The sequence below is a fragment of the Fistularia commersonii genome, chromosome 2 (genome assembly GCF_037954325.1).
Source record: "Fistularia commersonii isolate RoL2024-O1a breed Wild chromosome 2, RoL_Fcom_v1.0, whole genome shotgun sequence".
Lineage (NCBI taxonomy): Eukaryota > Metazoa > Chordata > Actinopteri > Syngnathiformes > Fistulariidae > Fistularia > Fistularia commersonii.
This window is the reverse complement of record NC_141285.1, coordinates 25,011,156-25,035,029: the sequence shown is the minus strand read 5'-3', so window position 1 is coordinate 25,035,029 and position 23,874 is coordinate 25,011,156. Positions and strand designations below refer to the sequence as shown.

The 23,874-nt window shown below is 44.6% G+C and overlaps 1 protein-coding gene across 1 annotated transcript; it reads right to left on the bottom strand.

Moving 5' to 3' along the window:
- Positions 1-5,452: 5,452 nt before the first annotated feature.
- LOC147236848 (pregnancy-specific beta-1-glycoprotein 8-like) lies at positions 5,453-6,483 on the bottom strand. Its single transcript, XM_086174820.1, has one exon. It carries the CDS (start codon positions 6,423-6,425, stop codon positions 5,829-5,831), a length of 597 nt encoding a protein of 198 aa, XP_086030946.1. The 5' UTR covers positions 6,426-6,483; the 3' UTR covers positions 5,453-5,828.
- Positions 6,484-23,874: the final 17,391 nt, after the last annotated feature.

Sequence of the window (23,874 nt, the reverse complement as noted above, 5' to 3'; positions counted from 1 at the left end):
AGAAAAGCAGAAACAAAGTGAAACAGTGGAGGAAAGAAAGTTGCAGATGCACAACTCCCATCCATCAACCATCCAATGGCCCAGATCTCCTCTAAGATGGACGGAATCAGCCGCAGCTCCGCTCCTTCCTTGAAGTACAGCGACGTGACGGTGAAGGAGAAACACTGAGGCGCTGCTAAAAGCAGCGAGAAGAACCGGAAGGATGTTTCTTTCTCCATGTTGAACTCCAATAGAGCGGCATGTGTGACTCACTCTGTCTGCAGGGACGGTTTTAGCCACTGACTCTCACCCTCTGAACGGCTGTGAGGAGAATGGACGAAGGGAGCAAGCTCCTGATTGGTGGAGAGCAGCTCCCTTCTAGACGCTTTTTTTCTCTTGAAGGCGCATGTGATTGGTCAATATGCCTGGCCTGGTTTCTGTTTGCACTCGGTGTAACTCAATGCCAACCTTCAGTAGAGACCGCTGATCTTTTTCTTTTCGTTTTACACATTTTAATTTACATATTTTTTGCGCGTTTTTCAGGGGTCACGAAAAAGGGAAAGTTGAATTGTAAATGATTAAAAGTTCTTGTATTTTATAATTTATTTATAGCACTGAAGAGTTAATATCTTTTATTTATATTTTGTTGTTTTGCATTTGTTTCAGGGATTCTGTGTTGTTGTTTGACTTTAAATTTGTTGAGTGCATAAAAAGCTAAAATTGTTTTGTATTTTACAATTTATTTTTTGTAGATCTGTAAATATTTTAATTTATATTTCGTGTGTTTTTCAGGGCTACTGTGGGTCGAAGAACAAGAACAAGAAGAAGAGGAGGAGTGCGTGTTCGGAAACAGAGAGAGAGGAGGAAAGGAAAGAGTCTGGGACTGAGAGTAGGGACTTTGAATGTTGGGACTATGACAGGAAAAGGTAGAGAGTTGGTGGACATGATGCAGAGAAGGAAGGTGGATATACTGTGTGTCCAGGAGACCAGGTGGAAAGGTAGTAAGGCGAGAAGCTTAGGAGCAGCTTTAAGTTGTACTATTATGGTACTGACAAGAAGAGAAATGGAGTAGGAGTTATCTTGAAGGAGGAGTTTGTTAGGAACGTCCTAGAGGTGAAAAGAATGTCAGATAGACTTATGAGTCTGAAACTGGAAATTGAAGGTGTGATGCTCAATGTTGTTAGCGGCTATGAACCACAGGTGGGATGTGAATCTGAAGAGAAGGAGAAGTTCTGGAATGAGTTAGATGAAGTGATGCAGAATATTCCCAGAAATGAGAGAGTGGTCATTGGTGCAGACTTCAATGGACATGTCGGTGAAGGCAATAGAGGGGATGAAGAAGTGATGGGCAGATTTGGTATCCAGGATAGGAATGCCGAGGGACAGATGGTGGTAGATTTTGCAAAAAGGATGGAAATGGCTGTAGTGAACACCTTTTTCCAGAAAAAAACAGGAACATAGGGTAACTTATAAGAGCGGAGGTAGGAGCACACAGGTAGACTACATCTTGTATAGACGAGGTAACCTGAAAGAGATCAGTGACTGCAAAGTAGTTGTAGGTGAGAGTGTAGCCAGACAGCATAGGATGGTGGTCTGTAGGATGACTCTGGTGACAAGGAAGATGAAGAGGACAAAGGCAGAGCAGAGGACAAAATGGTGGAAGCTGAAAAGGGAGGAGTGTTGCATGGTTTTCAGGGAGGAATTGAGAAAGGGTCTGGGTGGTCAGGGTGAGCTTCCAGATGATTTGACAACAACAGCTAGTCTTATCAGGGAGACAGGTAGAAGAGTACTTGGTGTGTCATCTGGAAGGAAAGTAGATAAGGAGACTTGGTGGTGGAATGAGGAAGTGCAGGAGTATATACAGAGAAAGCGGTTAGCGAAAAAGAAGTGGGATACTGAGAGGACTGAAGAGAACAGACAGGAGTTCAGGGAGGTGCGGCGAAAGGTAAAGATAGAGGTAGCAAAGGCAAAACAAAGGGCTTATGATGACTTGTATGCTCGGTTGGATAGTAAGGAGGGTGAGAATGATCTATACAGGTTGGCGAAACAGAGAGATAAAGATGGAAAGAATGTACAACAGGTCCGGGTGATAAAGGACAGAGAGGGAAATGTATTGACAGATGCTAGAAGAGTGATGGGAAGATGGAAAGAGTACTTTGGAGAACTGATGAATGTGGAAAATGAAAAAGAGGCAAGGGTAGAAGAGGTGATTATCGTAGACCACAAAGTAGCAAAAATTAGTAAAAGTGAAGTGAGGAAGGCATTGAAGAGGATGAAGAGTGGAAAAGCAGTTGGTCCTGATGATATACCTGTGGAGGTGTGGAAGTGTCTAGGAGAGGCAGCGGTAGATTTTCTGACTAGATTATTCAACAGGATCTTAGAGAGTGAGAAGATGCCTGAAGAATGGAGACAAAGTGTGATGGTGCCTATTTTTAAGAATAAAGGGGATGTGCAGAATTGTGGCAACTATAGAGGGATTAAGTTGATGAGCCATACAATGAAGTTATGGGAAAGAGTAGTGGAAACTAGACTGAGAGCAGAAGTCAGCATTTGTGAACAGCAGTATGGCTTCATGCCTAGGAAGAGTACTACAGATGCAGTACTTGCGTTGAGAATGCTAATAGAAAAGTACAGAGAAGGTCAGAGGGAGCTGCATTGCGTTTTCGTAGACCTAGAAAAAGCATATGACAGGGTGCCAAGAGAGGAGCTCTGGTATTGTATGAGGAAGTCTGGAGTGGCAGAGAAGTATGTTAAACTGGTGCGGGACATGTATGCTAGCTGTGAGACACTGGTACGGTGTGCTGTAGGGGTAACAGAGAAGTTCAAGGTGGAGGTGAGACTCCATCAGGGATCAGCTCTGAGCCCCTTCTTGTTCGCAATGGTGATGGATAGGCTGACAGATGAGGTTAGACAGGAATCCCCATGGACCATGATGTTTGCAGATGACATTGTGATCTGTAGTGAGAGCAGACAACGGGTAGAGGAAAATCTAGAGAGGTGGAGGTATGCTCTGGAAAGGAGAGGAATGAAAGTTGGTCGCAGCAAGACAGAATATATGTGTGTGAACGAGAGGAACTCGGGTGGAGCGGTGAGGCTACAGGGAGTGGAGATCAAGAAGCTGGAGGATTTCAGGTACTTAGGGTCAACAGTCCAGAGCAACGGAGAGTGTGGAAAAGAGGTGAAGAGACGGGTCCAAGCAGGTTGGAATGGGTGGAGAAAAGTGTCAGGGGTACTATGTGATAGAAGACTTTCAGCCAGAATAAAAGGAAAGGTGTACAAGACAGTGGTGAGACCAGCCATGATGTTTGGACTAGAAACTGTTACAATGACCAAAAGACAGCAGGCAGAACTAGAGGTTGCAGAGATGAAGATGTTGAGGTTCTCTTTGGGAGTGACCAGGATGGAGAGCATCAGGAATGAGTCTATCAGAGGAACAGCACATGTTAGATGTTTTGGAGAGAAGGTCAGAGAAGCCAGACTGAGATGGTTGGGTCATGTACAGAGAAGAGATAGTGAATATATTGGTAGACGGATGCTGGAATTGGAGCTGCCAGGCAAGAGGTTTCGAGGAAGACCAAAGAGAAGATTTATGGATGTAGTGAGAGAGGATATGAAGGTAGTTGGTGTGAGAGAGGAAGATACAGAGAATAGGGTTTGATGGAGAAAGTTGACTCGCTGTGGCGACACCTGAAGGGAAAAGCCGAAAGAAGAAGAAGAAGAAGAAGAAGAAGACAAATACATTGTATCCTGATGAATATTAAAGAAAAGAAAAGAGAAAGATATACAGATCAACAAGGATCAACTTTTATCAACTCTGAAGGGCGAGCTTTGCATCAACACTGTTTAAACATTGTTTCAAAAAGCACATCGAAAGGGACAAAAATAAGTGCTTTTATGTTACACACACACACACACACACACACACACACACACACACATCGTTTTCACATCTGTCTTTCCTCTGAAACATCGACTGATCCATTCTTTGATAGATTTCCGTCCCTTAATTGCTAAAACAACACAAACAGAAACACGTGGTGGGAAACGCAGGCCCTTTCATTTTTCAGTAGTCTTCTGGTCACTTGGTCCACTTAATTATTGGGTTTATTTCTGTCTCCTTATTTCTACATTTAGTTTGGTCTGTGCTGTGGTTCCTGTTGCCATGTAAAGAAGAACACTTGCCATCGTTCTCTGGCTACGTTTTGTGTGGAGTGAATTTCTAAAAAGGTTGTTTGCTTATGGTCGGGGTAAAGGGTAATATTTATTATCTCCCCTGGAGTGTCACAGCCACACATTACCACTCACACTTATTTTTACTTTCTTGTTAGGTTCTCCATCCTTGTTATCTCCATGGTTTTTTTTTAGTGCAAATCAACAAATGAGCACACAATTTTATCTGACTAAAACTGATTTAGTTCTGCACATAAGCTTCCTTCCTTTCTTCATTCAGGTCTCACATTCTCAGTGTTTCCGTCGCAGCTCAAGGTGCATTTCTCGGATTCAGGACCACAGGATGGTGGATCGACGCTCACTGTGGGCTTCGGTACCTCCTCGATCATCTGGACCCTGTATTGATCCTGAAGAACCCAGTGGTTGAGCATCTTCTTCAGTGGCATGCTGATGTTCAAGGTCATCCAGCCTTTAGAGTCATATTTCCCCACTGTGTGATGACCAAAGGTAGATTCAATTCTATTCTAAAGCTCAGACCAAAAACCACACCCAGCTTGTATTGTCACTTTTGATATTCGTCCAATTCTGGATATGAATGGCGGTTATGATATGAGTAATAGAGACAGAGTGAAATCGGGCACCTTTGGGGGAATTCCAAAATTAATACCAGACCAAATTTTAAATGTTCAAATGTTGCTAAAATAAATGAATGTTGGACTGAATATACAGCCATTGTCCTTTATTAGGTCTCTGTATTTAATGATGTGTTATATTGCTGTGTTCTCTTAGGGTTCTCCTGTTTGTTGTGTTAAGTTTCAGTTGCAAACCTGCTCTATTTCAAGAAGAAACCTGGCCACATCTTCAAGTAAACGGACCAAGCGGTAAAACGGTCAGTAGAATACAAAGTATTGTAGCGTTTTAATCAATGGAACATCTGGGTGACACGGTATATTAACAGAGTGTGAAAAACTAAACATACAGCCCGTAATTTGCATGAACGTGGTGTTACAGGAATAGGACAGCTCCACAGAGCCGGTGAAGAGGTGGAGCGTTGAGTGGAAACCCCAGTTCAGAAACCAAGATGAAGTAAACTTGAAATAAAGTGAAAAAGCGGAGGAAAGAAAGGTGCGAATGCACAACCCAAGAGGAAGTGGCGAAACCTGTCCTGATGACTCAAAAAATGAGCTTAAATGAAAAAGCAAAGAGTAAAACCGAACATCTTGAAAATGAAACACGTCACTGAGCCCACGAGGTTATTATTCTTTTATTGGTTTTGTTCATTTTTATTTACGGTTGACGATTTAAAAAAAAAACATAAAAATTTGATGCATTCTTATTAAAAAAATGCGGTCCGCATATAAAAAAGAATAATGAAAATAAAAAGAAATAGACAAAAGAAAAAAAAAAACATACAAATTTGATGCACTCTTATTACACACATGAGGTCCGCATATAAAAAAGAATAATGAAAATAAAAAGAAATAGACAAAAGATAAAAATCATAGAGCATAACAAGCACACGCGCAGACACAAATAGAAATGCTCTGAGATAAAAAAAAAAATTCAGCATGTGCAGTTCTTTGTGGAGTCAAGGCTGGTTTGAGAGCGGCTCTCATTCCTTCAAGGTTACTTGAGGACCTTCTGAACCATTTTCCAACTCAATCTTTCCTCTGAAACATCTACTGATCTGTTGTGGATGGATTTCTGTCACTTGATTTTGAACGCAACCAAAACAGAACGCAAATCAAACCCAAAACCAAAGCCACCACCAAACCCACAACCACCCAATATGGTGTTGGTGGAGGTGGAAGGAATAAAGGGTTCTGCAAGGGGTCGCTCCATTTCTGACTGACTGGGTTCTTCAGCCTGCAGGAGAACTTCTCAGCCTTCTGGATGATGTTGCCGTTGTAGACGGTGATGTCTTTCCTCTCAATATCCCACTCATCATCTCCCAGTCTCCACAGGTAGCTGACAGGTCCCACATTCTCGGTGTTTCCGTCGCAGCTCAAGGTGCATTTCTCGGATTCAGGACCACAGGATGGTGGATCGACGCTCACCGTGGGCTTCGGTACCTCCTTTATTATCTGGACCCTGTATTGATCCTGAAGAACCCATCGGTTGAACTCCAGTGTGAAGATCCCAGCGTCGTATTTAGTGGCATTCTTGATTTCCAGCTCCGCGGTTCTGGTGTTCAAGGTTGTCCGGCCTTTAAACCTTGAATAATAAACCACATCCAGTTTGTCTTTCACCCACTCGCAAACTGGATTCTCGTCCATCAACCATCCAATGGCCCAGATCTCCTCTGAGATGGACGGATTCAGCCGCAGCTCCGCTCCTTCCTTGAAGTACAGCGACGTGACGGTGAAGGAGAAACACTGAGGCGCCGCTAAAAGCAGCGAGAAGAACCAGAAGGATGTTTCTTTCTGCATGTGGACTTCAGGAACACTGAGGTTCTGCTCAACTCTGTGAAACCAAGAAGACTTCAGTGTCTGAGTCACTTCACTGCAGGGACGGTTTGAGGGTGCAGTTTCCAAACGGCCAGTTTCCTTCGCATTATCAGATAATGTTCAAAAAAGGCGCCATAATAAACTAAACGCTGGGCCAAAACATGCTTAACAGGAAACATGAAAGTCAGCCAGCAATTTTTTTCATTCTTATTTTATTCTTTTTTTCTATTTAACCAGGATTAGTGCCATTAACATCAATATGTCTTTTTCAGTGACCTGGACAAGAGAAGAAGCAGGAAAAACAACCAATCTTGCAATTATACGATGCCTCATCCTGAGAAAAACACGTTCAGTTTGGTTTTTTCTGCAGAGACACCTTAACGATGACTAAACACAGCATTTATGGACTGACACCGTTGATAACAAGAAGTCCTTCCAAGATGGAGAGATGATAGAAGAGGCATTTTCCCAAGCAGCTGACTCTAGTGATGGGAATTCCGGGTCTTTTTAGAGAACCGGCTCTTTTGGCTCGGTTCACTAAAAAGAGCCGGTTCTTTCGGCTTCCAAACGGCTCTTCAGATTTATTGTTGCCTTAATTGATATATTACCAATGATAATGTAACATTATGCACAAATGAATTGATAAATAAAAAAATGTATTATACTACTATATTATCGTAGCCTTTATTATTTCACTCTACAGTGAACTTTTACCTAATTTAAACTTTTAACTCTTTTATACTAAGCAACTTTAAAGTCAAACAACACAGAAAACCTGAAAAACACACGACACAAGAAAATGTAAATTAAAAATATTTACTTTTCCGTGTACCAACAAATAAACTATTAAATACAAAAATAAACTTTTAGCTTTTTTATACGTAAAAAAATTAAAGTGAAACACAGGATACCTGAAAAAACACATAAAATGTAAACTAAAACATTTACAGATGTACAAAAAACAAATTATAAAATACAAAACAATTTTAGCTTTTTATACACTCAACAACTTTAAAGTCAAACAACAACACAGAATCCCGAAAAAAATGCAACACAACAAAATATAAATAAAAAAAATTAACTCTTCAGAGCCCACAAGAACTTTTAACTTTTAACCAATTTAGACTGAAACAACACAGAGCCCCTGAAAAAAACCGAAATATATATATACACATTTATTGATGTTCACCAGTTTGTTCCGATATATATACACATTTATATACACACAAGGATGAGCTGTGTAAATAACAGGCAGTTCCAGGCTTGGCGGTCGATAAGCTACAATGCAGAAACTGTGAGATGTATTTGCACGTGTTTGTGCACTGAGGCTTGTTCACAAGACGGTTCAATTTTTTTTCTCTCGAAAACTCAGTTTGTTGGCTGATTGGGTCAGGATTAGGGACGTTCAGAAACTGAGGTTCTACAACAACTACACATGAACAAAAAGTTTAGATGTAACACACACACACACACACACACACACACAGACCTTTATTTGCGTACAAAGTCCACGTGCAGCTCTGTTCTTTCCTGTTTCTGTCGCGGCCCAAGGTGCAGGTTTCGGTTACGGACCACAGGATGTTGGAGCCAAACTTCACCGTGGTCTTTAGTATCTCCTCGACCATCTTGGCCCTGCAGGAAACCAGAAAAACAAAGTGAACAAGGGTCAAAGGTGGCTCCTCCTTGTTAGTGACATTCTGTGTTAAATGCAGGTCATTTACATACAAAAAAAAACAAAAAAAAAACTTGCCAAACAAACTAGAACCTGCCATGAACGCGCTAACAAAGCTTTTTGAACAAATGGAAACAAAGAGTACAGTTTGGACGACTAAATCTGCAACGACAGGGTTCTGTGGAAAAAAAAAAGGGTAAATTCTGTGACATTTTTTCTTCCTGACCTTTGGTTCACAAACCCAGTCACCTCCTGTCCTTTCCCTCCATCCATCGTCCTTCCACCCAGATCTTCACCATGCCTCCTCCGTCCACATCCAAACCATCTCAGTCCAACTTGAACCTCTTTCACATTAAAGAAAACTTTCATAGTTTTAAAACAAGATGGAACAACATGGCGAAATAAAAGAGTCAGGCTAACAAAAACAAAACTCTTCATGTATCGCCCCCTACGTAAAGCTGCGCTTGAAGCTTTTGAAAACAATACTTTTTGCTTGTCAAAAAGTCACATAACAAGGATGGCAAGCATCGATCCTGCTTCATTTTCTCCTCTTTGCTACGAGGTCAAAAAAGTCAAGTCTCTGCAGGTCTCAGAGAGCTGTGCGGAGTCTCGGCTGGGTTACTGAGCGGTTCTCCTTCCATCTGGATTACTTCAGGACTATTTTCCCTCACACTTCTTCCTCTCAAAAATGCACTGATCCTTTGGTGGATATATTTTCGTTTCCAAATTGCGAAAGCAACCAAACACAAAACCACCAATACCAAGCCCACCACGACCCAAAGTGGAGGTGATGGAGGTGGAAGGAATAACGGGTTCTGCAAGGGGTCGCTCCATTTCTGACTGACTGGGTTCTTCAGCCTGCAGGAGAACTTCTCAGCCTTCTGGATGATGTTGCCGTTGTAGACGGTGATGTCTTTCCTCTCAATATCCCACTCATCATCTCCCAGTCTCCACAGGTAGCTGACAGGTCCCACATTCTCGGTGTTTCCGTCGCAGCTCAAGGCACATTTCTCGGATTCAGGACCACAGGATGGTGGATCGACGCTCACTGTGGGCTTCGGTACCTCCTCGATTATCTGGACCCTGTATTGATCCTGGAAAACCCGGTGGTTGAATTCCAGTGTGAAGATCCCAGCGTCTTCTTTAGTGGCATTCTTGATTTCCAGCTCCGCGGTTCTGGTGTTCAAGGTTGACCGACCCTTAAAGCGCCGATAATAAACCAGATCCAGTTTGTCTTTCACCCACTCGCACACCAGGTTCCTGTCCAGCTTCCAGGTGATGGCCCAGATCTTCTCTAAGATGGACGGATTCAGCCGCAGCTCCGCTCCTTCCTTGAAGTACAGCGACGTGACGGTGAAGGAGAAACACTGAGGCGCCGCTAAAAGCAGTGAGAAGAACCGGAAGGCTGTTTCTTTCTCCATGTTGGCTTCAGGAACACCGAGGTTCTGCTCAACTCGGAGAAAACCGAATACTTCAGTCTAACTGAAGTATTAAAATCTACAGTCTTCTAACGGAAATAAACCGTTTCCGAACACATTAGATCCCTAAACATGAGGCTTAAGCTCCGTTTTTTTTAAAGTTTCGTTTTGAACGGCAGTCTTTCCTGTAACACTCTATGATGTTGCCAGATCATTCTGACGATTTGAAAAAAAGACGCCAAACTTGTTAAAACCCAAACGTGCTGAACAAGAAACACATCAATGAGCCGAGGAAGTTTTTTGTATTTAATCATTTATTGATCCAACCAGGTAAAAACCCCATTGATATCAACATCTCTTTCACAGGAGTGACCTGGAGAAAAAAAGAAATACGAAAACACCACCAATCTGGCAACAACAAATCCGCTCCGGTTCCCCTGAGAAGAACAAGCTGAGCCTTTTGCTTTGTAAGGAGAAAACACACACACAAATAATCTTGGCCTTCAACTAAATGTGTAGTAATTTTAAAATCTCGAACCTCCGAAAGCCACGTCAAGTGTAGACAACACTGCAAGTGTCACCGCTGGTTCATGAAAGTTGCCTGGTGTGCAACAACAACAACATCACAAACATGGAGACTCGTCATGAGAGCAGGAGTGCGTCAGCAGATCAATGTGTCCTCAACCAAAACAACATTGAAGCGAGTCACAAATGTTGGGGTTTACAAACCAGCGTATGTGATTTTTAAATAAATAAAAGTATAATTGAAATACTCTATTTTCCAAGGCCACGGGGAGCCGCAGCAGAGGGATGGAAGAGCGACGGCTTGCCGACCCCTGATGTAAAAGATACAGAAGTTGAAGTCACAGCTATTTCCGAAAACCTGCACCATTTTAATAACAATCCGCCCAGATCTTGGAGGAACCCAAACAGTGCACAAGGAACGAGTCAGTAGAATACAACGGTTTCAAAGTAAACAAAATATTCAGGCCGATCTCTGCACTCACACCATGAAATATCTCAAAGTTGCCGAACAAGATCGAGATGTGAGACGACGCCTCCTGAACTGTTTCACTTTCTGTATTCGCTGAAAGAAATGCTTTGTCTAAAAGTGGCCTTTCAAACACCAACAACTGACTGCATTGACTGTTGCCTGTGTAACACAGTGCGTGCGAACACACACACACACACAGTCACGGGGTGCGGACTCGGGCAGGGAACCACACCTCGGAGCAGGAATCCGGGTTGAAGCGCTTTATTTGGGTAGAACGGCAGGCAGGGTGTCGCTGGTGAGTCCCTGGACCCGAGACAGAGTCGCACAGGGCTGGGTGTCACCAGGACGAGCCCCAGGCAGGGTGAAGAGTGTAGGCAGGATCTCGGACAGGGTCAATGCTGGGTAGAGGTCCTGGCAGGGGTCCGCAGTGGTCTGGGACAATCCCCCGGCGCCAGGCAGAGCGTGCCGCTGCCCTTTATAGGGCTCTTGATTAGCGGCAGCTGCTGCAGCTGGCGGCGATTACGAAATAATCCCAGCCGTGTCTCCTCTCGGCTGCCGAGAGGAAATCCTGACACACAGAGTTAGAGTGGTTTTCCTTCCTTCAGGGTTACTTGAGGATCTTCTCAACCCTCTTGCATCGCACTCTTTCCTCCGAAACATCTACTGATCTGTTCGTAGATATATAGCAGTCCCATAGTTGTTAAAACAATAAAAATGAAAATGCAAACCAACCCCCCCATCCAATACGGAGGTGGAAGGAATAAAGGGTTCTGCAAGGGGTCGCTCCATTTCTGACTGACTGGGTTCTTCAGCCTGCAGGAGAACTTCTCAGCCTTCTGGATGATGTTGTTGTTGGAGACGGTGATGACTTTTGTATCATCCTCCAGTTGAACATCTCCCAGTCTCCACAGGTAGCTGACAGGTCCCACATTCTCAGTGTTTCCGTCGCAGCTCAAGGTGCATTTCTCGGATTCAGGACCACAGGATGGTGGATCGATGCTCACCGTGGGCTTCGGTACCTCCTTTATTATCTGGACCCTGTATTGATCCTGAAGAACCCGGCGGTTCACACTTGTGTTCAAAAACCTACAAACCTACAACGCTCTATCACCCAAAAAACATTCACAAGCCAGTAAGGAATTACAAAACTTTGAACATTCCTCTCAACAGTATGGCAGGGATGCTTCTTCTTCTTCTTTCGGCTTTTCCCTTCACGGGTCGCCACAGCGAGTCAACTTTCTCCATCTAACCCTATTCTCTGTATCCTCCTCTCTCACACCAACTACCTTCATATCTTCTCTCACTACATCCATAAATCTTCTCTTTGGTCTTCCTCCAGACCTCTTGCCCGGCAGCTCCAATACCAGCATCCGTCTACCAATATATTATCTATCCCTCCTCTGTACATGACCCAACCATCTCAGTCTGGCTTCTCTGACCTTCTCTCCAAAACATCTAACATGTGCTGTTCCTCTGAGACTCATTCCTGATCCTCTCCATCCTGGTCACTCCCAAAGAGAACCTCAACATCTTCATCTCTGCGACCTCCAGCTCTGCCTGCTGTCTTTTGGTCATTGTAACAGTTTCTAGTCCAAACATCATCGCTGGTCTCACCACTGTCTTGTACACCTTTCCTTTTATTCTGGCCGATAGTCTTCTATCACATAGTACCCCTGACACTTTTCTCCACCCATTCCAACCTGCTTGGACCCGTCTCTTCACCTCTTTTCCACACTCTCTGTTGCTCTGGATTGTCGACCCCAAGTACCTGAAGTCCTCCAGCTTCTTGATCTCCGGCTATGCCACACTACTATCCCGTGAACTCTCTAGATATAACATCACCCTTGCTGGCCTGTGTGACTCACACTGGCACCCCTGTCCACTTTGTCGCTACCTTCAAGTACCTCGGTTCGATCCAGTCAAACACCGGAGATCTCAAAGTTGAGATTGACCGGCGCCGTGCCCTTGCGGCGTCAGTCATGCGGTCCCTGTGGAGACCATTGTGGCGCCACCGGCACATATCCCGGGTGACAAAGCTCCGGGTCTACGATGCCTCAGTCATCTCTGTCCTTCTCTATGGCTCCGAAACCTGGCCGCTGAACAACACGCTGGCAGCCAGGCTTGATGGATTGGAGTCCAGGGCCCTGAGGACATTAGAAGGCATCAGCTGGACCCAGCATGTCACCAACAAGACCCTAAGGGATCGAACCCAGCGGCCCCCGGCATCTCGCCTCGCAGCAATGCGGCGAGTTCGATGGTATGGCCACATCATCCGCTTGCCTGCCGAACATCCCACAAGCTCCATCTTGGCCTTAAATCCCCAGCTAGCCGGATGGAGAAGACCCAGAGGTGCCCCCCGCACCTGCTGGCTGGATGTTGTGGCCCAGGACCTCATAGCCTGCGGTGTGAGCCTGGCACAGGCACGGCAACTTGCCAACGACAGACCCCGATGGAGAAACCTGGTAGCCACGGTTGGCTCTACGCATCTTGTGCGAGAGGACTAACTAACTAACTAACTTCCCATAACTTCATTGTATGGCTCATCAACTTTATCCCTCTATAGTTGCCACAATTCTGCACATCCCCTTTATTCTTAAAAATAGGCACCATCACACGTTTGTTTTGCCTTTGCTACCTCTATTTTTACCTTTCGCCGCATCTCCCTGAACTCCTGTCTGTTCTCTTCAGTCCTCTCAGTATCCCAGTTCTTCTTTGCTAACCGCTTTCTCTGTATACACTCCTGCACTTCCTCATTCCACCACCAAGTCTCATTATCTACTTGGCAGGGATGCTACAATATAGAGAGATTACACACAGACACACACACATAAAGACCTTCGTGTCTTGTGACGTCACAGCGTCGGAGAATGGGACGGGGCCACCGTCACTGAGCCTACAGCGCCCTCTAGCGGTGAGAGTGTGAACTGCAGATGTGTGTGACGGTAGGTGAGAAAACAGGACACACTCTTTCCTGGACGCTCACAAACGCTCACCTGCCTTCAGTCTGGCTTCCACGACTCCTTCCCAGAGCTCCACTGTGTGGCTCATCAGCTTCATTCACCAGAAGAACATCTCCCACAATAGTCACCTCGTCTACCCTTGCCTCTCTTTCATTGTCCACATTCATACACACACATAAAGATCGCAGTGTCGTGTGACGTCACAGCGTCGGTGAATGGGACCGGGCCGCCGTCACTGAGTCTACAGCGCCCTCTAGCGGTGAGAGTATGAACTGTATACGTGTGTGTGTATGTGTGTGTGTGTGTGTGTTTGTGTGAAACGGCAGGTGAGGAAACAAAACACACTCTTTCCTGAACGCTCACAAACGCTCACCTGCCTTCAGTCTGGCTTCCACGACTCCTTCCCAGAGCTCCACTGTGTGGCTCATCAGCTTCATTCACCAGAAGAACATCTCCCTTCTTCTTCACCATGGCCACCAGCACACCTTGTTTTTTAAACGTAATTCTGAATTTGAAGAGGATGTTGATTTTGTAACGTCGACATAAAAACATGTAGAATGTTCGTGTCTTTTCTGAGAGGAAACTGAAAGAGCTTGATTTAAGAAGGACGGGCACATGGAAATGAATAAAACAATAAACCAATTTAAAAAGTGGAGTAGCGAGAGTCTGCGGGCTGGCGCATGCGCACAACTCCAGAGGAGGCGGTGCCACATGACGTCATCGTCCTCTGCCCGACAGCGGTGTTGCCAGATAATCCCGACAAAGAGGCAAAAACACTTCCCGAAACCGGACCGCAAACCGGGTAATACAGAAACGTCCTGAACAAGAAACACATCGGGAGACCCACGAATATCTTTTAATTCATTCATTGTATTTATTTAAGCAGGAAAAACTCCATTGAGATCCAAAATCTCTTTCAGGAGTGACCTGGACAAGAGAAGCCGAAAGGCGGAAACACGACAAATCTGGCAACAACACACCGACGATCCTGGGAAACAAGTGGAGTTCCTTCTGTGAACATCTGATACTTTGTTAGTAAACACTGAAGCAGCCCGATGGGGAAAGAGGAGAAAAACATCAACAGTAAATGTATTTCTGGCGATGACACAGTGAAGAGGACATGAAGAAGAAGGAAGGAAAGTAACAATGTTTGAGTTCAGTGTCTGTTGATGGAAGAAGCTTCAAATGATGAAATCACTCAAATTCAACCACACCGTTCCCCGACCCTCTCTTTTTAACCTCATCCTTTTCTCTTCATGGTCTGAAGTCTATCACGTTATACACACACACACACACACACACACACACACACACACACACACACACACACACACACACACACACACACAGAAATGCTCTGAGGTAGAAAAAAAATGTCAGCGTCTGTAGTTCTTTGTGGATTCTAGGTTGGATTACTGAGCTGTTCTCCTTCCATCTAGATTACCTCAGGACTATTTTCCCTAACAGTTCTTCCACTCAAAATGTACTGATCCGATTGTGGAAAAAATTGTCGTCTCTGAATTGCGAAAAAAAACAAACCCAAAACCACCAACACCACAAACACCACAAACACCATCACCCAGTATGGAGGTGGAAGGAATAAAGGGTTCTGCAAGGGGTCGCTCCATTTCTGACTGACTGGGTTCTTCAGCCTGCAGGAGAACTTCTCAGCCTTCTGGATGATGTTGCCGTTGTAGACGGTGATGTCTTTCCTCTCAATATCCCACTCATCATCTCCCAGTCTCCACAGGTAGCTGACAGGTCCCACATTCTCAGTGTTTCCGTCGCAGCTCAAGGTGCATTTCTCAGATTTAGGACCACAGGATGGTGGATCGATGCTCACCGTGGGCTTCGATACCTCCTCGATCATCTGGGTCCTGTAGACATCTTGAAGAACCCAGTGGTTGACATCCAGTGTGAAGTTCCCAGCGTCGTATTTAGTGGCATTCCTGATTTCCAGCTCCCCAGAACTGAGGTTCAAGGTTGTCCGGCCCTTAAAGCTCCGATAATACACCAAATCCAGTTTGTCTTTCACCCACTCAGACACCAGGTTCCTGTCCAGCTTCCAGGTGATGGCCCAGATCTCCTCTGAGATGGACGGATTCAGCCGCAGCTCCGCTCCTTCCTTGAAGTACAGCGACGTGACGGTGAAGGAGAAACACTGAGGCGCCACTAAAAGCAGCAAGAAGAACCAGAAGGATGTTTCTTTCTCCATTTTGACTTCAGGAACACCAAGGTTCTGCTCAACTCTGTGAAACCAAGAAGACTTCAGTGTCTGAGTCACTTCACTGCAGGGACGGTTTAAGTGTGCAGTTAGAACACGCCTTCCTCGTCGCTCAGCTGTTGCCAGATAATCTTGACGATCCGCAAAAACACGCCCTCAAACACGACCGCAAACTGGGTACAACTAAAACAGGAAGCACGCCAGTTTGCCAGCGTTATTTTAATCTACTATCTTATTGTAAACTTTATTCAACTAAGAAATCCAAATATGTATCATTAATCTATCTTTGATTTGTGATGTGGGCAAGATTAAGATGGCAACACGTATCAAACTCCTCCTGTGAGTCGCACAGTAAGCTAGCTATTGCTAGCTAGTGTGACGCAGCTCACAGAATATGCTAGAAGGCTACAATTATCGAGGAAAACTTATTTAATTCACATTACGAACTTTAAGGCTTGTGGTGCCTCCGCATTCTTCCCTCTTTAATGTCCAAATACAACAGTATTAACATGGAGCACCCATACAAACAGTTGGGTATATTAGCATGATTAGCAATATTAGCATGATTAGCATTAGCTAAAGGAGGTGGACAAAGGATGACGGGCTGGTTTGAGGCGCCGACGGCCTTGGAGGTGTCAGAAGCCCCATCGAGGGATCTCTGACTCTCTGCAGAGAGCAGGATCATTTGAGATGGCTGCATCGCTCTTACATTGGTAGCTGGAGCTTTTCTGCATTTTACATCATTGTAAAGTCCAGTGAGAGTCTTTCAACTGAAGGCTAAATGAGGGTGAACCATATCAGTAGGCAACGGTAAACAATATCAAATTGGAGTCTTTAGATGCCAAACATGGAAGCGGGTGTTGTTGTGATAGAAATTCTTTTCTGCCAGGCTTCACAGATCACCTCTTCCTTCACTCTTTAGCTCGCAAACTTGGGAGTGATGGCCGGGGCCTCACCTGCAAGTTTAGGCACGTGTGTTCTTTCACTTGGAAGCTCCGAGTCCGGTGGAAATTCAGTGACTTTCGGTAGATTCTCCGGGTCCGCGCCTTCTGGACCACCGTAGATCCGGAAATTATCTCGGCGAGCCCGTCCCCGATCAATCGTTTTAGCCTCCTTTAGCTGACCCGGTGCTGCGAAACCCGTTTCACCAGCGTGTCTGGATCACTGCTTGGATCTCCATGTGCCTGTCCTTCTGCACGACAAGCTCTGGTCCCCCTTAGTTTATTTTCAGATCGGACCTGTTTTCCCACAGCAAAGAAAGAAGGCTGTTTCTTTCTCCACGTTGGCTTTAGAAACACAGAGGTTCTGTTCAATTCCAAGAAACCCAGAAGAGTTCAGTCTCTGAGTAACTTCTCTGCAGGGACGGTTTGAGTGCGTTGAGTTCTCAACCTTCCGGATGGTGTTGGTTTAGTAGACAGTGATGCCTTTCCCCTCAGCTTCCGGTTGAACATCTCCCAGTCTCCACAGGTAGCTGACAGGTCCCACATTCCTGGTGTTTCGGTTGCAGCTCAAGGTGCATTTCTCTGATTCGGGACCACAGGATGGTGGATCGACCCTCACCGTGGGCTTCGGTATCTCCTCGATCATCCGAACCCTGTATTGATCCTGAAGAAGCCGGTGGTTGAGCTCCGGTGTGACCAGTGTTGGTGCAAGAGAAAAGCTCAGCTATGAAACCTTCAGCAGCTGCAGCTGCAGGCAGTGGTGCTGGAAGTAGAAGCTCAATGCACCTGCAGTCCCCACTCTCTCCACTAGAGGGCGCTAGAGTCTCAGTGCAATCAATGAACTCCTACAGGGAAAACCAAATCAAATGTCTGCATATCAGCTAAGATCCAAAAAAAGGACAAGTTTATTGAAAATTCAGAATATACATTTTCAAACGAACCTGAGCGCACAGCGTCTGCCTGGAATAGCTCAAGAGATGGTGTTACCACCGGTTTAGCGCATATTTTGAGCAACACGAAAATTCAGCTTTGTACAGCTTTACATTCATGCTCAGTCAGTCAACATACTTTTAGCCATCAACAAATTATTATAATCTTCTTCTTTTTTCTGTTTTTCCCGTCAGGGGTCGCCACGGCAAATCAACCTTCTCCATCTAACCCTATTCTCTGTAGCCTCTTCTCTCACACCAACCACCTTCATAATTAACAAATTATTACAATAATATTCATTAATTCAAATCACTTAAGCCGTATTAAGTGCATTGAGAGGTCATGAGAGCAGGAGTGCGTCAGCAGAGCAATGTGTCTTCAACCAAAACAATATTGTAGCGAGTCACAAATGTTAGGGTTTACAAACCAGCGTATGTGATTTTTGACAGTCGGAACAGGACCGATCAAGGACGACTGTCTTCACTGGCAGTGATTTCCATTGAGACGGAGAGACTTTTAAAACTGCAGACAGAAATGGAAGACTTCCACAAGCAAGTTATCAATGCTTCAGAAGGAGCGGGGCATGGACTTTATGTGTTCGTAAAGGTAAGAGAAAATAACGTTTTTTTACATGTGCTTTTTTTATATGCAACAGTTTGTATATGTAAAGAATGCTGATATGACATTTTAAACAGCACTGCAGGGATGCAACAATATAGATTACACAGGAAAGAGGAAATTTTTAAAAACAAGCCAACACACACACTCAGCTCGTAGTGACGTCACCGCGACGGAGAATGGGACGGGGCCGCTGTCACTGGGGCTACAGCGCCCTCTAGCGGTGGGAAAGTGAACGGCAGGTGAAGAAACAGGACACACTCTTTCCTGGTCGCTCACAAACGCTCACCTCTGTCTTCAGTCTGGTTTCCACGACTCCTTCCCAGAGCTCCATTGGGAGGCTCGTCAGCATTATTCCTCCACTGAACATCTCCCTTGTTCTTCACCATGGCCACCTGCACTCTTCAAACATCTGCTCAGTTGTTTTTTCTTTAAACGTAATTCTAAATTTGAAGAGGATGTTGATTTTGTAACGTCGACATAAAAATATGTAGACTGTTCTTGTCTTCCCTGTGGGAACACTGAAAAAGCCTGACTTAAGAAGGACGGGCGCACGGAGATTTAAAAAAACAATAAACAAATTAAAAAAATGGAGAAGTGCAAGCGTGCGGGCTGGGGCATGCGCACAACTCCAGAGGAAGGAGTGCCACATGACGTCATCCTCCTCGGACTCACAGCGGTGTTGCCAGATACTCCCGACAATGAGGCAAAAACACTTCCTGAAACCGGACCGCAAACCGGGTAATACAGAAACATGCTGAACAAGAAACGCGTCAAGAGATCCACAAAGATCTTCATATTCATTCTTTGCATTTATTTAACCAGGAAAAACTCCATTGAGATCGAAAATCTCTTTCAGGAGTGACCTGGACAAGAGAAGCCGAAAGGCAGAAACACGACCAATCTGACAACAACACACCGACGATCCTGGGAAACAAGTGGAGGTCCTTCTGTGAACATCTGATACTTTGTTAGTAAACACTGAAGCAGCCCGATGGGGAAAGAGGAGAAAAACACCAACAGTCAATGTATTTCTGGCACAGTGAAGAGGACTCCATGACGAAGAAGGAAAGTTGAAGAGTAACAACGTGTGTGTGTTCGGTGTTTTTCCAAGGAAGAGGCTTCGAATGATGAAATCAAATTAGGACTGAAATGGGAAAAGCCGGCAGGTGTGACAACAGACGCTTGTCCAAATCGGACAGGGGAAAAATGTTGGACTTTTAAAGAGAATGCAGGATAAAGTGACACAAATCAACCCCTGTGCAGGATAAAAGTTGAGCGGAATTGTTTTATTTACAATATTTACAGCTATAATGTTGACCCTTGTCATGTAAGAACTGCAGTGATGGTAATAATTCAGTTGCCATGATTTATTCTAGTCTGAAAAGGCCTGGTAAAACTCAGTAGATGCTTTTGTTTTGACGCTAAAAGAATGGAAGTGTTATTGTGTGTTTCTACAGGTGACAAGGCTTGATGTCATGTTTCACAACCCGAAGATGTTTCTGACCAGGTGTCATCTGTTTTTCACTGCATCTGCATTTCAGTGATTAAATGTTAAGTTTTGAACTTACAACAGTGACCTCGTGATCAAGAAGCTCCAGATATTCATGCACTGAATGATACACATGATGTGATGAAGTGCATTTTACAGTGGAAGACTGGTGAGCAGAATGAGGTTCAAGCTGCTGTCGCTGTGGCCCTCTGACACAATTCAGCTTTCTCACGTGACCCTTGTACAAATTAAACGCCGACCCCTGTTTTACTGGGTATTAACCTTCCTCTTTCTTTTTTAACTGTCAAACTGTAACGACTCCATTCATCCAGGCTTCACTTGGGGTTTTCCTGTTGGTGGCGGGTGTTAAGTTTCTGTTGCAAACCTGCCCTATTTCAAGAAGAAAAACCCGTCCAGATCGTCAAGTAAACAGACCAAACGGTAGAACGGCTAGTAGAATACAAAAATATTGTAGCTTTTTAATCAATGGGACATCTGGGTGACACGGTATATTAACAGGGTGAAAAATGAAACATACAGCCCATAATTTGCATGAACGTGGTGTTGCAGGAATAGGACAGCAATAAAATCCACACACTTCATATTTTTTCACTTCTGCCCTTTGAAACATTCCATTTCTGAGCTAAACAGACTGTTGAGTGGAAACCAAGATGAAGAAAACCCGAAAAAAAGTGAAAAAGCAGAGGAAAGAAAGGTGCAAATGCACAACACAAGAGGAGGTGGCGACACCTGTTATATATATATATATATACATTTATTGATGTTCACCAGTTTTTTCTGATATGTATACACATTTATATACACACAACGATGAGCTGTGTAAATAACAGGCAGTTCCAGGCTTGGCGGTCGCTAAGCTACAATGCGGAAACTGTGAGATGTATTTGCACACGTTTGTGCACTGAGGCTTGTTCAGAAGACGGTTCAAAATTTTTTTTTTCTCAGAAACTGAGGTTCTACAACAACGACACATGAACAAAAAGTTCAGACGTAACACACACACACACACACACACACACACACACACACACACACACACACACAAACACACACACAAACACACACACACACACACACACAGACCTTTATTTGTGTACAAAGTCCACGTGCAGCTCTGTTCTTTCCTGTTTCTGTCGCGGCCCAAGGTGCAGGTTTCGGTTACGGGCCACAGGATGTTGGAGCCAAACTTCACCGTGGTCTTTGGTATCTCCTCGACCATCTTGGCCCTGCAGGAAACCTAAAAAACAAAGTGAACAAGGGTCAAAGGAGGCTCCTTGTTAGTGACATTCTGTGTTAAATGCAGGTCATTTACACACAAAAAAAAAAATTTGCCAAACAAACTAGAACCTGCCATGAACGCGCTAACAAAGCTTTTTGAACAAATCCAAACATAGAGTATAGTTTGGACGACTAAATCTGCAATGACAGGGTTCTGTGGAAAAAAAAAAAAAAAAAAAAGGGTAAATTCTGTGACATTTTTTCTTCCTGACCTTCGGTTCACAAACCCAGTCACCTCCTGTCCTTTCTCTCCATCCATCGTCCTTCCACCCAGATCTTCACCATGCCTCCTCCGTCCACATCCAAACCATCTCAGTCCAACTTGAACCTCTTTCACATTAAAGAAAACTTTCATAGTTTTAAAACAAGGAACAGATGGAACAACATGGTGAAATAAAAGAGTCAGGCTAACAAAAACAAAACTCTTCATGTATCGCCCCCTACGTAAAGCTGCGCTTGAAGCTTTTGAAAACAATACTTTTTGCTTGTCAAAAAGTCACATAACAAGGATGGCAAGCATCGATCCTGCTTCATTTTCTCCTCTTTGCTACGAGGTCAAAAAAGTCAAGTCTCTGCAGGTCTCAGAGAGCTGTGCGGAGTCTCGGCTGGGTGACTGAGCGGTTCTCCTTCCATCTGGATTACTTCAGGACTATTTTCCCTCACACTTCTTCCACTCAAAAATGCACTGATCCTTTGGTGGATATATTTTCGTTTCCAAATTGCGAAAGCAACCAAACCCAAAACCACCAACACCAAGCCCACCACGACCCAAAGTGGAGGTGATGGAGGTGGAAGGAATAAAGGGTTCTGCAAGGGGTCGCTCCATTTCTGACTGACTGGGTTCTTCAGCCTGCAGGAGAACTTCTCAGCCTTCTGGATGCTGTTGCCGTTGTAGACGGTGATGTCTTTCCTGTCAATATCCCACTCATCATCTCCCAGTCTCCACAGGTAGCTGACAGGTCCCACATTCTCAGTGTTTACGTCGCAGCTCAAGGTGCATTTCTTGGATCCAGGACCACAGGATGGTGGATCGACGCTCACCGTGGGCTTCGGTACCTCCTCGATCATCTGAACCCTGTATTGATCCTGGAAAACCTTGTAGTTGAACTCCAGTGTGAAGATCCCAGCGTCTTCTTTAGTGGCATTCTTGATTTCCAGCTCCCCAGAACTGAGGTTCAAGGTTGTCCGGCCCTTAAACTCCGATAAAAAACCAAATCCACTTTGTCTTTCACCCACTCGCACACTGGATTCCCGTCCACCATCCATCCAATCTCCCAGATCTCCTCTGAGATGGACGGATTCGGCCGCAGCTCCGCTCCTTCCTTGAAGTACAGCGACGTGATGGTGAAGGAGAAACACTGAGGCGCCACTAAAAGCAGCGAGAAGAACCAGAAGGATGTTTCTTTCTCCATAATGGCTTCAGGAACACAGATGTTCTGCTCAACTCGGAGAAAACCTAACATTTCAGTCTAACTGAAGTATTAAAATGTACAGTCTTCTGACTAAAGTAAACCGTTTCCGAACAAATTAGATCCCTGAACATGAGGTGGAGCGTCTGACTTTTTCTAAGTTTCTGTTTGAACGAATGTCGTCCTGTCGTACTCTATCACGTTGCCGGATCATTCTGACGATTTGAAAAAAAGACGCCAAACTTGTTAAAACCCAAACGTGCTGAACAAGAAACACGTCAATGAGCCGAGGAAGTTTTTTGTATTTAATCATTTAATTGATCCAACCAGGTAAAAATCCCATTAATATCAACATCTCTTTCACAGGAGTGACCTGGAGAAAAGAAGAAGAAATCTTCTCCGGTTCCCCTGAGAAGAACAAGCTGAGCCTTTTGGTTTGTAAGGAGAAAACACACACACACAAATAATCTTGGCCTTCAACTAAATGTGTAGTTATTTTAAAATCTCGAACCTCCGAAAGCCACAAAACCCTTAGACATGTCAAGTGTCGACAACACTGCCAGTGTCACGGGGCCTATAGCGCCCTCTAGTGGTGAGAGTTGGAACTGCGTGTGTGTGGCGGCAGGTGAGGAAACGGCACACACTCTTTCCTGGTCGCTCACCTCTATCTTCAGTCTGGCTTCCACGACTCCTTCCCAGAGCTCCATTGTGTGTCTCATTAGCTTCATTTCTCAGAAGAACCTCTCCCTTGCTCTTCACCATGGCCACCAGCACACTGTTTTTTAAACGTAATTCTATATTTGAAGAGGATGTTGATTTTGTAACATCGACAAAGAAACATGTTGAACGATCGTGTCTTTTCTGGGGGAAAACTGAAAAAGCTTGCCTTAAGAAGGACGGGCACATGGAGATGAATAAAACAATAAACAAATTTAAACAGTGGAGTAGCGAGAGTGTGCGGGCTGGCGCATGCGCACAACTCCAGAGGAGGCGGTGCGACATGACGTCATCCTCCTCGGTCCACAGCGGTGTTGCCAGATAATCCTGACAATGAGGCAAAAATACTTCCCGAAACCGGACCGCAAACCGGGTAATACAGAAACATGCTGAACAAGAAACGCGTCAGGAGACCCCACGAAGATCTTTTCATTCATTCTTTGTATTTTATTTTTTTCAAGCATTCAAATCGGTAATCTCTTTCGGGAGTGACCTGGACATGAGAAGACGAAAGGAGGAAACACCACCAATCTGGCAACAAGCTCTGTCGGTGAACATCTGAACATAGTTAGGAAACTCTCAAGCAGCCCGATGGGGAAAAAGG

Coding starts and splice junctions, on each gene's coding strand:
- LOC147236848 (XM_086174820.1), bottom strand. CDS start 6,425: ATGGACGAGAATCCAGTTTGCGAGTGGGTGAAAGACAAACTGGATGTG.